The sequence below is a fragment of the Cyclospora cayetanensis genome, unplaced genomic scaffold (genome assembly GCF_002999335.1).
Source record: "Cyclospora cayetanensis isolate NF1_C8 unplaced genomic scaffold, CcayRef3 CcayRef3_contig_78, whole genome shotgun sequence".
In the NCBI taxonomy this organism is placed as follows: Eukaryota; Apicomplexa; class Conoidasida; order Eucoccidiorida; family Eimeriidae; genus Cyclospora; species Cyclospora cayetanensis.
Window position 1 is genome coordinate 111,581 of NW_020312750.1, and position 17,006 is coordinate 128,586.

Below are 17,006 nucleotides of genomic sequence, written 5' to 3' on the forward strand. Positions count from 1 at the left end.
CGTACGCTTACCCATTTTGCGAAGGCTACGGGCACGAGGTAATTACGGGAAATACTTTTGCAGTGCCTTTGTTCCAGCCTATTGTTGGCATTTCGTTAGGATTTTGTGCGAAGTGTTGCTTTGTTTATTTCACTGTTCGTGACGGTTCCATTCCTGTTTAACCGTGCAAGAGCTTCCAGCCAGAGTGCACTGGAATGTGCGTGCCCGCTTTTCCTGCATTTTATCTTGAAGTTGGGGATAAATGTATTGAAACAATATCACAGCTGGTCTCCCAGCGGCTGTCTTTGCAGTTCAAGGCGTGCTCTATACACCGATGCCTACAAAATCGAGACCTGCAGGTCTATATCCTACGAGTACCTTCAGCCTCTGGCGAAGGCTCGTGCAGATATGCAAGCTTCTACAGAAGCTGAAAAGGAATTTGCGGTCCTTAAATGACTGTTTGGAAAAATTGTTCCTTTACTTCGTAACAATTTAGTGCTATTCCCTCATAGGTAAGCCTACCAACGAAATTAAGTTTATCTTCTGGCAGGGTGAGAGAACATGCAAATAATAAAATCTGTTTTCCAGCTAGCTGCTTGAAAATGAAGCTAAGCCAGTGGCTTGAAAAAGATTTTTTCAGGGACAAGGCGATGATACCAAAGCTCCAACCGGACGCAAAACAAATGTACGCAGAAATAATCTTCATTGACGGAACAGTATTTACGTGCTAGTGTCACATAGAACTGCCTGTTTTCCTGACGCATTGAATTGTTTCGTGTAGATCCGAAGAAGGATGTATTTGTCAATTACTACCGCTACACTACGAAACGGGAAAAGAATTACTTTGAAGATAGGGTTTACTCGGGTTTTGAGGAAGATTGGGCGAAGTTCTCATTGTGTATGGGATCATTATTTGCTGGCACTGAACTCTCTTTGGAGACCTGTGTGTCCACATTGCTTTGAGGACGCTTGCGACAGCACTACAGTTCCTCAACTCACGCCATTTCAAGAGGACCCTGCCTTCAAGGACTAGAGCCTACGCAGGGAGGCAATAAAAATAACACCGGAGCCATATGGGCTTGGGCTACGCGTCCGTAAGGGGTGTAGTCGAGCGACGTAGGTCTTTTCGATGGGAATCGTGGCCTTAAAATCTGTCTACTAGTGCCTGTTTAGCGCTGCTTCTAATTCAGGCCTGCCTACATGGGGAAAAGACTCGCAGCAAGCTCCAGCTCCTGCAAGGCCTCAGGCTGTCCAGAGAGAGAATGTTGCTCCAGAAAGCCTCATCTTTGCTCTGTTTTGGGAAATCTGCAAGTCTATATTGTGCGGCAATAATTGTTTCCCGTTTTCTTGTGGGTGTTTGAGAGAATATGTACTTGCCAAATTGGGAACCATGGTACATCGCCAGATGCTAGACTGGTTAGCCAGAAGCGAGACATTGGACAGAGAATTGCAACTAGCCCAGCATACTAAGCCCTCAAAGATTGGCTTTGAAGGCTGCCAAGTTGGCGGGGCATGACTAAAAATTTTTATGGTGTTAAGGCGCACAACTGCCTATGTAACTGCACATCCATCCGGCTAATGCCCCTCACCACATGATGTGAAGTAGACATGAGTTGTGGGTATGCCCAAATTGTCTAACAAGGCTGAATTCGATTGTCGTTGGGAGCGAGTGCTTTTAAAGAGTCTGCGATTGGTGCTACCAAATTGCGTGCTATGCACTGATATTTTGGGTCATCACGCGAATAATAGTCCGACAACCTTTTACTCTTCAGGGTTCCTGATGTGCTCAATGGGTAGTTACTAAGAGGCTTCCTAGGACCGTTGTTCTTCCGCACCTGATGCCGGAACCCCTGCGTGGTGACAAAATTAAGGCATGGAGATATATTGAGAGGGAACCGAAGAGCTGTCTGAACCACTGTGGTATTTGTAGTTAGGGAGTGGTCTGCAGTAGCGCTACCATGGAAAAATATTTGGACTCCAGAGTGCAGCTGCATCTGCCCCTGCTGTCAGTCATCCCCACATACTGGGGACGATGTGGATTTGCAGCAAATGGAAAAGGCCCTATTGTGCTCAAGAGATAGAAGAGCTTTCCTCTAAGCCTTGATCGTGACTGGTGTTGCATCTCCTTGTGGAGAACTGATGGAGAGATATATAATCGTCGTTCATGCCATTGTGTTCAAGCTCTTCACTTTCGTCGAGAAATTACTGAAATGCAGTACTTCGATTGCGGAACTGTCAGGAATGAACGAAGCGCCGTCTGCTGGCTGTCAGAGGCCCTGAAGTTCGTTTGCCCATCATGTTTGATCCTGCAATTGTACACCGTCATAGTGTGTAGAGTAGAGTGGCTACTTGTGAAGAAGGATAAAGAAATGAAGGGAAGAGGACAGGTGGAGAGTGAAGGGACCACTGGTCTAAAGTGGGTGAAGGATAAAAAGGACACTCGAGTACCTCAGGCATCAGGGATTTGCAATTTTTGAGGCTATCTTTGTTTCCAGTGCTTCTCAGGTCGTTTGGTATATCTTAAAGATTATGTGGAAGTTTGTTCGCTCCGCGTCAGGCTAATTTTTTCTTATCGGTATCGGGAGGCGACCAGACTGCGGACAGAGGCAGGCCCCGCCTGGTTTTTCCAGTGGAGCAGCCATTCAGTGAGAAAAGAATAAGCATGCGGCTTGTGATCTTTTTGTTTAAGTAAATCGCTTTGAAATAAATAGAGCTATTCCTTCTTAGAGTCAAGCGGAACACAAACGGCAGTATCAGCAGTGGCCGACGCTGCTGCAGGTCCTGCTACCGCTGGCGAATGGGACATCCAACAATTACTGGCGTCGAAATTGCAGCTTCAGCCACATTACAACGATAATCACTACACGAAAATCATGAATGACCGAGCTTGATTTTGTTAGGTTCTTATGGAGGACCAACTGGTTAGAAGACAGGACTAAATACACCACGATACCATACGCCGATTGCACGGCCGAAGCCGACCTATGGCTGTATGCCCTTCACCGACAGCAGACCGCACTGATACCGGCTCCATGTTTATGTCGTGAAATTTCTTTTAATCAGGTAGGCAGGACGCTGTAGCTTCAAAAGGCCCTATGGCAATATGCCTTTCGGATGCTGGGGGACACCATCCCCCCACTGAATCTCGGCCTTCTGCTGCTTCTTATAGGCGTACTGCGCATGTACACAGACTTATGGATGCACATAGACAAGAAAATTGTGCTGACTCTTATCGATGGTCTCCCCGGCTCGTTGAAGCTGAAAACGTTCGTGTTCCGCCTGGGGCCTCGGACTATTGCGTTTCCCTGCCCTGTAAAAGGTTTTTCACTGTATTCAATGTTGTTCTGAACCTTTTCATTGCGAATGCTATCGCATATGTTGATGCTGGGTCTCCCGTGGGGTTCGCTGGCTTCAAGGGCCCACGGGATACTGGCTCAAGACCTCCCAATCTCTACTTTAGGCAACACACACACCCGGATTCATTTCAGGACGGTAAGAGAAAAATGGCTCTTGCGGACACTAGTGAGTATCCGCAACACAATCAGCAGAGTCAGCAGCAACAGCAGCAGACCCAACAGCAGAAAGTTACGGGCTCTCGACCAGGGCCACGCTCGGATTTCTTTGGAGCGCTGCTTTATATCATATGGGGGCTTTTCAATACCCTTAGTTCCTCCACCACCATTTTATCTTGCTTGGCAGCAGTAGCAAATTTTTCCTTTGCCGCGTTGCTGCTATGCAGCTTTTGGCGGCGCCCGCTGAAAGGACAAGCAAGAACATGGCTCAGTTCAGCTTACAATCCCGATCCTTCCTGCAGCTGCTGCTCCACCAATAGTGATAAAAACGTAGTTCTACCTATCGAACAAGGCACAGCTTGGAAAGTACAAAAGGCAGCAAAGATTGTCGGGAAGGCTTTTGCACGCTGTTGCCGAGGCCGCAGGCTACGCAACAACTCTCATGGCAGCACGTTGACTGCAACCCAGGAACAGTTGCGACGGGAGAAGCGTTGGCTGCCCTGGCTTGTGGATTTACAAGAACAGAAAACAACACTAGCTGCAGCAAAACCTGTCACAATAGCAGCACCCGAAGTGGTAGCTGAGTTTGCGGACAGTGTTTTACTTTGCCCAGAGAGCAACTGCGGGATGCAAGAAGAACCTACAACAGCGAAAGCAGCAGCAGCTGCAGCAGAGGAGTCCTCGTGGCTGGCATGGCCGGATGCAAGTTATGGAGCAGCTGTTTGCTTGTGCACTACCTGCGCCAGCATACCATCCGATGCAACAGCAGAAGCAGCTGCCCTTGACCACCTGCTTCAGTCATATGAACATTTGCCCCCACTGCTGCAGTGGGTGACTTACTTTGTTGTTGCCTGTGTGTGGGCAGCGGAAGTTTATGCTCTTGCTGCGCTTGAAGGCCCATTGCTGGGAGCCCCTCAAGGGCCAGCAGGTGTATCAGCTGGAGTGCTAAAGGACTACCACAACAGCAGTGGGTACGAGCCAGGAGCACTAGTGGCGCACTCAATGCTGATGTTGACAGAGATGCTGTTGGGGGTATCTCTGTTGGCTGCGCTGCTCTCAGAGGCGGTTTTTATTGTAGGCAGCAAGAAACAGCAGGAGAGAAGATGGTGGATTTATCTTTTGGTGATGCTGCTGTGTTGCTGGTTTGCTGTTGGCCTCTGTTGCTTTTACTGCACAAGCACAACTTCTAATAATGCAGCACTCAATGGGTCATCAGCAGCACAGCCAAGGGGTACAGCTGCCCTCGGCACTCCAGCAACAGGCACAAGCTTTGATGGTTTCGAGACCCAGCAACCTCAGCATCAACGCTTTGGGAGTTCGCCTTTGCTCCAAGCACGCAGTGGATTCGACGAAGGAACGGGAGAAAATAGAGAAAAAACAGAGGAATCAGTTACTTTTGGGAAAAGTGCCACGGCTCAGGAAGATGTACTGCCCCTCTCACGCACAACGCCAGGACACAAGCAGTACAGTCAGCTTCACTCACTACAAGCAGGAGATTGGCATCAACAAGAAAGGGAAATACCTTTCACACCGTTTTCACATCTGAAGAGCCTCCAGCCCATCACAAACTTGCAGTCAGATGTCAGCAATGAACATAGTTACAGCACAGTGAAAGGCATGTGGAAGGCTGCAGCACCAATAGCAGCTAAAGGAACTGATATGGAGGGTGCACCCCAAAGAAGGTTGAGTGCCTCTCTGTGGGACTCTGGTACTGCAACCCTCTACCTGAAGTCAGTCAATGAGTTTGACAATACTGGTGCGGAGAAAAATAGCCGCAGTACCAACACCTCCACGGGAGCCGCAGGTCTATTGCTTCGTGCCACTGCCGCTGTACATAAGGGGGTAACTGGAATTATCATTTTGTGCAATACAGTACTCAATTGGGTAGGAGACGCCCTAGGGGCCCTACTGCTGTGCAGTATCTTGGTGCCACCACTGTTGCTGCGCCTTACCGCTTTTTTCGTAACGCTGGATCTCGTCAGACACCAGGATGCACTGATACAAAGACGGGACTCTACCCAGAAGAATTCTGTCTACTGGCTGGTAAGGCATAATAATTTAGTCTTGATGTTCAAAAGTGGTAGAACCTACCTGGAGCCTCAAACACACGTGTCTCTATGTCAGTCACGTTCCCTCACGGCTTGAGTCTTGCCTCTTTGTGCCTGGCCTACTCTACTCCCCTATGCCTTGCCCTGAGCACGTGTTTATCTCAGTGTGTCCCTCTCGGCTTTCCTTTCTTATCGTCAGCTGATTTCGGATGTACTGTGTATATCGTGAGTATCTCTGGATGCTATCCGTCGGTTATACGTCTTCACATGTGCTAGTGTCTGGTTGCTTGTTTGCTGTGTTCTACCCGTCTCGTGGAAGTCATGCTCGTTGTAGCTTCCTCAACAACCCTCTGATACCACCTTGCCTGCGTGCATCTGTACAGGTGGTCTTCGTCTGCCTTTCCTCAGCTCAGATGTTGCCGCTCTTCATATGGGTAGAGCTGGCGCGGCATCAGGGCTGGAATCGTTGGCTACCAGAGCGAGGGATCGACCCATTGTTGTTACTCCACCTTTCCTCAAGCCTTGCACTCTACGTACACCTTCGGAAGGGCTGCTTCCGCCTAAGCAGGAAGGGTCTTATAAAGTCGATTGCCTCAGCTTACAGTACATTTGACTTAGTCAGCCCGTATGGGGTGCTAAACAGAAGAGATGCAGTAACTTAGGGTAGAGGTTTGGGAAGTCTGAACTCCCAGTAACGCCAACGTTTTATTCGTTTTGATATTCAGCTGAGACTGAACTGAGACTGAAAAAGCCGACATACAGATATGCTTATCATGACTGCCAACTCATGATTCAGTATACTCTATGAATCGCACCTTATTGCAGTGTGCTTATACCATGACTTACTACATCCGTATAACTAGACACATTAGGCGGCACTTAAGCAGCAAAATTATGTGCGTTGGAGTTGGCTTACGGGCATGGGCGTTCGGGCAGCTTGCTCGCAGATGTGCTTCGAAAGACAGCAAGAAGAATGGCTAGCCACCGGTAGCATGCTAGCGTGGTTGGCCCAGTCTAAGCTGGGCTAGCTGCGGGATGATGCATCCCTCAAAATGTTCCGCCCCACACTGGTCATAAAACTGATCTTTGCATACAGCCCTCTACAGTCAAAGGCCCTTGAATTGTGGCAGTCCGTTAGGGCCAGTTAAGTTGCGTCTCTTTGCATAAGAACGCATCTTGCCCTTGTTGCATGCAGACTTGCTCTTACAAAAACAAATATCCAGTGTGTCCGCAGCGCTCTACCTGTATTCATTTAGGACTCGGAAAACTTTATTGTACAGGTTCACAACGTTGTCTTCAAACAAATTTCACTGTTCTTGCTATTTTCATACAAGTTTTCGGCCTGAAAATGGGAAAGAGGGACCAGGACATTCTGGACGCTCTATAGCTTCCTCGGACTCTTGAACTCTGAATAGCTAAGCTCGAAACAAGCAAAGCTTTTGATTATATGGGCTCAAGTAAAAGCGTTATAGGAGAAGGCATACAACTGGCACCTTCTAAACACTAATTAATATACATCCACTTTGTATAACTGACTGGGGGGAGCGTTGCGCAGTACAGCATATGGCAAGACCAATGGCGCTCATTCTTTGCTCTCCTAGTTATCTAGACTTTGAAAGCTAGTGATATTTTTTCTCATATACATCATATTTGCGGTAATGTGGATTTAGCGCAATACTGTGTTACTCGATGTGTATCCCTGTGCGCTACGTGCAATGCGCAACTGGGTGGGAGTGCTTGGAGTGCGTAAAAAGAGATCAATACTTACTGTAGCTGGCACTCCCCACTCGTGACTGGTCTCAATACGATGAATGCAGGAAGACGGGGACGCTTTTTCGGAAGGACACCTGAGGACTTTCACGTTTTGTATTGTGCTTGAGGGCTAAGTGCCTCCCTGTGGAGACCCCAAGTGAAGCGCTACAGCACACGTGCAACGGGCGAAACAACACTGAAGGACTATATACTACACTCGTTATGCGTTAACATAAAGTAGGTGAGAGTTGACCATTTAGTTTGTCTCTTCGTGCATATTCTTGCAGAGTATTGTAAGATCGACACAAGACATAATGTTGCGTGCGTGTATGTTATATGCTGTGCGTTAATGGGTATCAAATGCTCAGAGTGCTAAGAAGCTGCAGCTACGCGCATTTAAGCTGTCCCTCTACCCCACGTATAGAACTGTGAGAGGTCACGGCAGAAGAAGGGGTGAGTCATTTTTGAAAGCACTCGGTATCTTTTTATGGAGCCGTAATTGATTCTGGAGTTGGTGGGTGTCTCCCTATGAACCCTGCCCATGCTGAGCGTTACAGTCAGTAGCACCGCGTGCTTCAAGGTAGTTGTTCTCCGCTGATCCAGTGGCTGTGTATGCGGCAGGATATAAGGTTTCCCTACAACAGTTCCCAAGGTGCGTTTGTGACAACGAGAGGGGTAAACACTCTTTGCCAAAAGAATTCTTTGGCCAGTAGGAGCTGACGGTGACAAAATGCCTAATGGGGCGGCCGAGGCCGGCCTCCAAGCCGATGCAAACGCAATGCCTCCGCACCTGCTGGAAGGTTTGCCAGTTTTAAAATTGTTCAATGGATATCGTTGAGGCTATGGCGACAAGAAAAGCATGACGGTTATGACGATGGTAAAGTAGTCAAAGATTTCCTCAGCCGGTTGGAGATGCTATCTGGCTCTAAAGCTCTCAGATAAAGAAAAACAAAAGTCCCTTGTAGTATGTATTGAAAGAAAACCATCCTGAAAGTGGCTCTATTCACTACGCCTCAAGCCATTATGCAAGTCCTGATCGCCGGTTTGTGCCGAGATATGGTCAATAGCAAGATTTAGGAGAACTGAGAAAGCTATAGTGACAACCTCTTGATAGAACGGTATAAGATAAAATATGAGATATTGGCTTGCAAAAGCCAGAACATATAGACTTCAAGGAGTTAATCATTGATCTACATCTGGTCTACGAAGTGTCACGTGATGTGGAAGCAAGCTGGGCAGCAACTCGGATATTATACACTGACTTTAGGGGCTTCTGCAAATGATGGACTGCTTGAGGTTTCACAAACGAATGACCACAGCACCTGGGTCTTTGGCCGAAAAGGAAGGACCAAGTGCGAAACCACCTTCAGCTCTAGGCCAGGGCCGTGCCATCCGGCCTTGGCCTAGAGCTGAAGGTGGACGAGAAAGCAAGCTAGCGGGAAGCTGCGCTCCAATGCAGCCCAAAAGAGCCACCTAACTACGGACCTGATCTATTCGGAAATATACGCTTATCATCCGGAACGTGCAAGCGCACGCAAAACGTCATCGAACCTGAGCAGCGGAACTGTGCCTAATGAAAGCGAGTTACTTCAAAAACACAAATGGCACATCACAGACACGAAAGCCACACATGCAAGCTGCGGCGAAGTGAACGAGGCTACAGAGGATAGAGCCGCAGTTCCGGACCTGCGAGTCAATTCTGCGCCCATAGGACCTCACGTCAATGGTTGAGAATTGGAAGCCTTCCTTGGCACTTGATGGGAAATAAATCTGCAATCAAGAAAGTGTCACGGAAGTGCAGTGTGCCTTTTCACTCAAAAGCGCAGCGCAGGAAGAGAAGACAGTTTTGAGCGTGCGTTTCGATGAACAGCTCTGCAATTGATTCTTCGCTAGGGCATCCAATCCACCGTTTAGCACAATTCACAAGACTCAGGTTTGATGATAGGTGGCATAACGCAAGGCTTGGCAGGGCTTTGGCAGTTGAATGCCACTTTAAATCTGGAATTCAGTCATATATACGTGCTCTCGCTTCACTCTTGGACCCGTACATCCCGACGCAGTCCTAGTTGTGCCATTGGTAACCTACTGGAAGGAATGCCTGCGGCCACATTTGCATGCTGTGGAGTTTAGCGTCCCGGAGGGCGCTAGGAAGAAGCAGCGCCTACACATTTTAGGAAAGCTTAGTTATTCGTGGTGAGCAGGGAAGTGTCAGTGCCTCAACAAGGAGAGGCAAATTGTGCGTGCGGGTGGCTCAGTAACCTAGTAGGAGAAGACGGTTCTGAGTCTGCATTCCTTCTTAGTGGCTGTGCAACGGCTCTTCAAAAGCAAATTTGATTGAACGTCTAGCTGAAGATCTTTAGGAATGGACAAATATGAAAGGAGAATTCACGGGTGTGCAATAATGACAAGCTGTCAGCATGCTTGCCAACTGCTAGTCATTTAGCACACCGTACGAGCTAATCTACGGGTCAGCCCCAAGCAGTGTTGTGCGGTATTCGAAGCACTAGAATACGGATGGGAGACTGAGGAGCAGGCGAATGATTTGTTGGAAACGATGAGTGAAGAAATCTATCAGCGCCTTGGGTGGAATACCGGTGGGTGGCGACAGCAGAAGGAAGGTGGCATATGTGCTTAAACATTGAGCCCCTGAGCTAGATCACTAAAACACCGAAATCTCCAATCCCTTTTCTTGGTCTAGCAGTTTTTCAAATCAACATTTGACTCGACGTTTGACTTTACAGACATTGTCTTATAGATCCCCATTCACCCTGATGGGAAGCAGAAAACGGCATTCCATATTTGCTCTCACGTATCCGAGTATTCCTACATGCAATTACCCCGGATCGATTGCCAACAGCAAGTTGATAAGGATTTATATGCATTTAAGGAGGGCTGGGTGGCTGTAGGTGGACGACGCATTTCTGTTCAACCGAAGCATTAAGACTACATACATTACCTACATTGCGTGCTCCAGCAGTTACGACACAAGCAAGGCTATGTGAAGGCACGCAAGTGTTATATATTTATGAAAACAATTGTCGTTTTGCAGTTCCGTGTGGCCGCAGAAACTGAGCCACATTGAACAAAACATAATGCATTCGAGACGTGATGTTTACCATTGAAGATCGACTAGGAAGGTGAGAGAGAAGCTCTTTGATGTTGCATTTTATTAGAGGTTTCAGTCCTCGATTTTCTGAAATTGTTGCCCACTTCAAATCTCTCCTTAGGAGAAGGCAGTGTGTTGCCTGGACCCACGAGGTTGATGCCACAGGAAGTAGCCGTTGCGGGGGTCCTACAAATCCTCCGGTACTTTCGCTGCACGAGTATACGGTGTAGGCGTTTGATGTAACTCAGGTGACAGTAAATGCGATTCTCTCCTAGCAGACAACGGGTTTCCCAAAGCACCGAAATAGTGCTTGTTGCCCTTATCGCTTTAGGAAAATCGAGCAGCGGCATCCAATGCAGGGAAATGCGGTGCCGACGAACTTTTGGGGACGGCCCAGCGATTCACTGATGTGCAACACAGCCCTTCTAGCCTGTGTGAAAAGCAATTTATACCAAACGTGCGTGAGTTTTATGCTGTTGACACCTGCTCATCCGCTATTTTCGCCAAAAATACTAAATGGTAGCAACATAAAGCATTTCCGCTTCAACGACGGCCTGCTGTGCTTCAAAACACAGACCTGTACATCCTGACTTTGTTTCATTGTGCCGTTTTACCTAAAGCGCAGCATTTTGAAGGGGGGCCATTGTGGGGTCCACACTACAGGGCTATAACTCCCATGGTTCTTGCGCTGGCGAGGGATGAGCCCAGCGGAGTGGTAGTATGCACTTGCATGCTCAGATTGTCGGAAAGTGAAGCCTGGGGCAAAGCTCCGCCCTCTTCAAAGCCTTCTAGTTCCTCAAAAAAATTTGGTCGCTTTGAATATGGACTGGATTGTTCGACTGCCTGTGCCCATTTCATTCCTTGCTCCAGCTTTCAACTCGCATTCGGATGCCCCAGGAACATCTCCACGGCGAAAAATCCAAAGCTCGTTGATGCGTCTTGGCGTTCACTGATGACTCCCCACACATTGATGAAAATATACGACCACTGCAAATTGCCCTGCGGCAGAAGGTCAAACCAAGCCCACCAGCTGCAGTCTTCTATATTATCTGCAACTGTAGCCCCCGAAAAAAATCAGCTGCCTAATTTACTTTTATTCCTTGTGTTGAAGGCTTTACCGATATAACAGTACTCTCATGTAATCATTTCTCTCTCACCTCTTTGGTCTGCGCTAAATGGCCCCTCTTCGATTCGGGCGTGGACGCGGGAGTCCAATATCGGCAGCCATTCTTAGCAGCGAGGTGATTCGGAAAATAGCTAGCTAGTGCACGTGAATATATATGCGAAGCACAAGAGGGACAGGCACGCTATCATGATAAGCAGCGGTCAGCTTTGTATTTCGACCCTGAAGCTTCGGTCGTGGTAGATCGACGACTTTTCTGCGGTGCACTAAAAGACGATCAGGCAACGACGTGTGGCCAAGTGACCAGGACCACTTGCCACCCCTCGTCAGCCACTGCTCTCTCTTATTCCGTAGAAACGCTAATAATAGTGAATGCCACCAAAGTATTAATATTGGCGTCTTTCAGAAGTTTGGAAACTCCCAAAAATAATCTGGTCGGGCTTCGGCGAGCAGATAGTGACCAGTTTGAAGGCGAAGCATTTAGAGAGAGCCATAGAAATGCTAAATTTTATGAGTACTAAGCGCCGAGGGCAACCCAGGTGGGTCCTTCAAATGAGATAGAGTGAAAGCCCTCAGCCTCAGTGGTTGACGCTGGAGAAGTTGAGGGCATCCTTGCCTGCGAGGGGATTCGCTGCTCTGTTCGGTTAGCAACATCAATCGCCGACGACACTATCCCTCTTGTCCCTATACATTTGTCCTTTCTCAGTGTATGCTCTGCCCACCTCGTTGTTTGCTCTGCCCAAAATAGCTACCTTCCCTTATAGGCTTTGCTTGAAATGTTGGCTAGTACTGCCGAGGCCTGGTCTACACTCAAATCTATGCACAGTCACCTTTTTAATGCTTGTTCCTACACTCTATCGTGTGCCTTCTCTGGGGTTTATTAGTCAACTATGCAGCATGAACCAACTGTTTAGGTGCTGACAAAGCTCAACAAGGTACGAATGCACTGCTGCCCACGTGCGATTTTTGATTCCCTCGCCACACTTCCCCTGTAGTCTATTTTTTGGGAGGCTTGCACATTTCAACGCTCGAGCACAGTGATTCGTCACGGTGCCTTGGTCCTGTTGGTTTGGCCCCTAGTTCGTTTTGGGCCAGGGTAACTGACACCTGTGTTTTCCCAGTTGCAGTGATACCGCGAATCTAGCTCTCTCGGATGTGGCGTTTGGACGAGAATTATTCCGTTGTCTTGCACGCCGTCGGCCTCAGCTAACAGGTACGGAACGCGAGGGCGCATATGTTGGGATAAAGGGGTACGGGGGCAGAAAGTTGTACCGGACTTAGCCACACATCAACACTGTCTGCTACATTTTACATTGTTGGGAATTGTCAGGAACTTACGACTCGATTTGTTACTTTTCCACATAATATTCGTTTCAGTATACTGTAGGCTCAATATAAGAAGGCACAACGGTTGGTGTATGCCCAAGAGATGCTGTGGGGAAGTGGGTATGATGCTCTGAGTGCCCCGGAACAGCCACGCGTACCCTAGCTGTGCCTCTGCCCTCATATAGGAAATCATGAGGGGTGTGGAGAGAGTAAAGGTGGAGTGATTGTGAAAAGCAAACGTTAACTTTTGTTGTTTATCTAAAATCGATTTGAGTGCCCCTGCGGAGACCTTTGGGTGGAGCGCTATAACAAGGGCGCAACATGGATAGTAACATTCCGAAGCTAACTCAAGCTTGTGGCAACTTGAAGATAAGAAGTACAGAAGCGTGCATTCAAGACTTCACTGAAAGCTGATATATTTATGGTGTAGTGGAATGCACTCGGTGTAACGTGGTCCTCCATAAGTGCACATATCCTGGAGCCCACCGCTGTAGCCCGGTGGGTGAAACATGGATTCCTTTAATCTTAACAAAGTTGTGTAACCTAAGAATACATTTTTGGGCCTAGCCCGTTCGTTGCTTTGCACTGGAAGCTCCTCTTGTCTTCATGGCCTGTGTGTGTTCGGTCAAGAGGATCTATGGAGCACACTGTAACGCTTGTTGCCGATTCAGATTGTTGTGGGGCGTCCAACTTGAGTCATATACAATCTTACTGTATGCTAACGGCAAAACGTAATTCAAAACAGGCACGCGAGATGGAGAAGCGCAGAGGACGTTTCGTGTCTCGAATGCCTCTGATGGAGTAGCCACTGGTAGGAATTCGGTTTGCTCTTTTCTAGGGTTTTTCGCATAATATTAGCTACTTTCTATGGAAGTTTAGTGGGTATCTTTTTTCTATGAAATTCAAAAATTGGGCAAATGTCTTGTAGAGCTGCTTTTGGTAAGTAGGAAGCGGCTGCTGGCCTGTGCTTGTTTCTTGTTTTGAATCGACTTCTCCCTCCTCCTGCCCCATTTTCTCTTCTTCGCTCTCTGCACAAGTGCAATTCCACTTTGTTACGGGGAAATCCAAGCAAATGGACTTCACCTACATCCCTACAGGACTGTTTTGTATATAGCAGCTGGTGCTGCACTATGCGGGGCCGGCGTGGTTTTGCCACCACATGTGCGGTCTTTCCTTCTACGCATCCTCAGATTCCTTTTATCTTGCTAGCACCTTTCATCTGATTCTGGAATACTATAGCTGTTTGCAAAACGCGGCACTCCGCAGGAACCTTGTTTCTGTCGTGCTAGTGCCACTGCTTTGGCTAGTCGGCAGTCTCCCAGCGGTGAACTGCTCCTTTGGAGGCATCCGCAGCCCTTACGCTTTTTTTTCCTTTTATAGCTCTCATATAATCGGAGGAGAGCACAGAGGCCACGTAGGTGTCGGTGTATTGTCACTAGGCGCGGGGGTTGGCTGCTAGGATTCAAAGAAGAGGGACTACAGTGTAAGGCTCGGCCTAGAGGGACTATGCTCAAGGGGCGGAAAGAAAGCTTCTGTTAATGTGTGGAAAGGTCCATAAACATGAAACCGCATGACAATGAAGGAGGAGATCCACGATGTCATCAGCACCAGCAACGCTTCAGCAGCGGCGGCTGCTGCTGGACTATCACAACTTACAGTTGATGACGCAGACGCGAGCAGAAACATCTACGCTGGGGCCACCGACAGCGCAGAACTAGAGTCTTTTTCTCAGAAAGAGGACAAGTTACACCCAGCAGCGCAAGATGAAGCATCGGAGTCCTCTGCTAGGGGCAGAGGACATACAGCTGTTGTTACTGCTGGAGAACCTACGGAAGTGTTAAGGGTTGGCAATCTTAGGGGTGGTGGCGCCATGCTTGACAAGGCTGCAGCGGCAGAAGCAGCCAAAGGAGCAGCCGCTGCTGCAGCGCAGGCAGTTTCTGCAGCGGAGAGTGCTGCAGTAGCAGCCTGGGGCAGCACCGACATCAGTAGCCGTAACACCAACAGCAGTGCCAGTGGTGGATCCCCAGTGGACATTCGATCTCTTCTATTTCCATCGTGGAGCGAGAGTGTCGCTCCCCCTATGGAGACTCAAGGCACTCAGCTTTTTATAGAAAACGACGGCAGCATCCGACGTAAGCCGGCATGCAGCGTATGCCGTTATACGGCCCACAAGTGCAGCACAATGACTGTATAGATACCTATGCTCATTCATCTACGCTGCTGAACTACCGCGCGGATCTACGGGGGCACTTTACGGACAGGATTTATGCAGCAATGTTCATGAAGTGTGACTAATAGTTCTCTTCTCGTGGAGCTCGCAGTAACAGTCATACTGAAGCATTATTACTAAGACTCTGCTACCGCGTCTTAAGTAGCTGCTTTTCCAAAATCTTGATTGTCGTGCATGTGATGCTGCAGTGAATGTTCATCCCAGTGGTTCACGAACCAGGCGCGGTAGAGGCAGGGGCCAGCGCGTGTTGTCTCCTGACACGGAAGATTTCCTAGATGATGACGATTTTTACGCCTTTCCACAACAGCGCCAAAAAGTGGAAAACTTACCTGAGACGCGCCTCGGTGCAGCTAGAGGCAGCAATGCAGCTGCTACCGTTGCCATGGAGGAGTTGCTTCTGCTTGAGAGACTCAGAGCAGCAGGTGTAGATCCCTCACTGAGGTCACACCTTGAAGAAGCCCTGCAGCAGCAAGTACACCAAATTGGCTCATCAGCGGGGGGGGAAGCCTTTGTTGGTAAGTCGCAGTCGCTGTTCTGGCAGCGGTTCCTGAAAATGCAGACACCTGCACAGAACAGGCCCAGGCCTGCATTCTACCGTGGCAGCATACCTGCCGCATGCACATGGTGTTCCGGAAGTGTTCTACGGATGCAAATAGTGCTACAACCTTGGCAATGCGGTTCCAAATCGATTTTGCGCTTTTTTTGCAGAGACCACTGATAGCCAAACGTCCTCAGGCCTAAGTACTGACTCCGGGTTTCAAGGGTGCGTTTATCCGAGCTTATTTTTACTGGTGTTGGATTTCCTCTCCTTGACACTGTTTAGTCTCTGGTTAGCTGTTGCTGCTTTCTTGTCGGGTTGCGCTCCAATTGATGCTGATGCGGTTAGGTTTCTGCAGGTATTTGCTGGCGTTCGCGGTTGGCTTTGGGGGTATATTAGTACTTTCAATCGTCGTTTGCTGCCTGCGAGCAGCTTATGTCAAACACATGGTAAGCCTTTCTGTCGACGACTCTTACTGTCTAGATCGTTCATTAACAGCTAGCCTCTCAAGCTAGCTGCTTGTCCTGGTAGATAGGAATTAGCCCGTCGAGTATGCTCCAGGGCTGACGACGCAGCGCTGCGGCGACGTCACCAGTGTGCTTCTTCCAGTGGTTTTGTGTGCTTTTTGTAGAAGAAGAAGCTGGAAGCACAGTTAGCGGCTTTGCAGGGAATCCCAGGGGATGAAGCAGCAGCGGCCGAAGCACAGATGCAGCAGGAGGAGGGATGGATAGATGTGTCCGTTGAAAAGCAAACGCCACAAGCAAGCGAGCAGATTGTACGCAGGTTATCGACATGCGTATGCTGTTTACTACCGTTGTTGGCCGCTGATGCTAGCCCATGTACTGTTTGCGGTTGCTACAACCACTACTGCTGTTGGTTGGTAGTGCTGCGATGCATTATTTCTCACAAATATCAGCTTTTTCGGTGTATTGTTGTAGGGTCTCGTATTTACTTGTTCGGCCTTGTGCATTTGTTTGAGAGTACGCTATTTTCAACCCATTTATTCCTATTTGCTCTTTTGATGGCGCATATGTGCAGCAAAGTCTCGCTAAGGGGGCAACAAAGATGTTTGCCACTCCGACAGGGGAACATCAGCGGGAAAAAAAGAAAGGGGGAGAGGAGGAAAAAGTGAAGGGTATGAAAGGGACGGAGAAGGATAAAGACAAGAAAGAGAAAGGCGAAAAGCATGACAAGGGAAAGAAAGATAAGGATAAGCATAAGAAGGACAAGAAGAAGGAGAAAAAAGAGGGAAAAAAGCCTGATATTCCCCCAGGGAGCAGCAGTGAGAACCCAGAAGACGAAAAGAAGTTATCACGAAAGAAGAAACAACACAACAAAGAGAAAGAACTCATGCGGGTTTTATCATCCAGGCGCACTCTTAAACTGCCATAG

At 48.4% G+C, this 17,006-nt stretch overlaps 2 protein-coding genes across 2 annotated transcripts; both read left to right on the forward strand.

The window, feature by feature from the left end:
* The first annotated feature begins 2,348 nt into the window (after nt 1–2,348).
* Nucleotides 2,349–12,041, forward strand: LOC34617626. Its single transcript, XM_026335703.1, has 5 exons — nt 2,349–2,423; nt 2,537–2,624; nt 3,043–5,534; nt 11,268–11,321; nt 11,655–12,041. Exons 1-5 carry the CDS (start codon nt 2,349–2,351, stop codon nt 12,039–12,041), a joined length of 3,096 nt encoding a protein of 1,031 aa, XP_026191488.1.
* Nucleotides 12,042–14,422: 2,381 nt separating this feature from the next.
* LOC34617627 lies at nt 14,423–17,006 on the forward strand. The gene is made up of 5 exons (XM_026335704.1): nt 14,423–14,978; nt 15,265–15,591; nt 15,785–15,957; nt 16,246–16,389; nt 16,653–17,006. The coding sequence occupies exons 1-5, from the start codon at nt 14,423–14,425 to the stop codon at nt 17,004–17,006; spliced, it is 1,554 nt and encodes a 517-aa protein (XP_026191489.1).

Coding starts and splice junctions, on each gene's coding strand:
- LOC34617626 (XM_026335703.1), top strand. CDS start 2,349: ATGAAGGGAAGAGGACAGGTGGAGAGTGAAGGGACCACTGGTCTAAAG. Junction 5,535..11,267: donor AGAATTCTGTCTACTGGCTG/GTAAGGCATAAT, acceptor TCCTTGCTCCAG/CTTTCAACTCGCATTCGGAT. Junction 11,322..11,654: donor TCCACGGCGAAAAATCCAAA/GCTCGTTGATGC, acceptor TTCGGAAAATAG/CTAGCTAGTGCACGTGAATA.
- LOC34617627 (XM_026335704.1), top strand. CDS start 14,423: ATGAAGGAGGAGATCCACGATGTCATCAGCACCAGCAACGCTTCAGCA. Junction 14,979..15,264: donor AAACGACGGCAGCATCCGAC/GTAAGCCGGCAT, acceptor GTGATGCTGCAG/TGAATGTTCATCCCAGTGGT. Junction 15,592..15,784: donor GGGGGGGGAAGCCTTTGTTG/GTAAGTCGCAGT, acceptor CTTTTTTTGCAG/AGACCACTGATAGCCAAACG.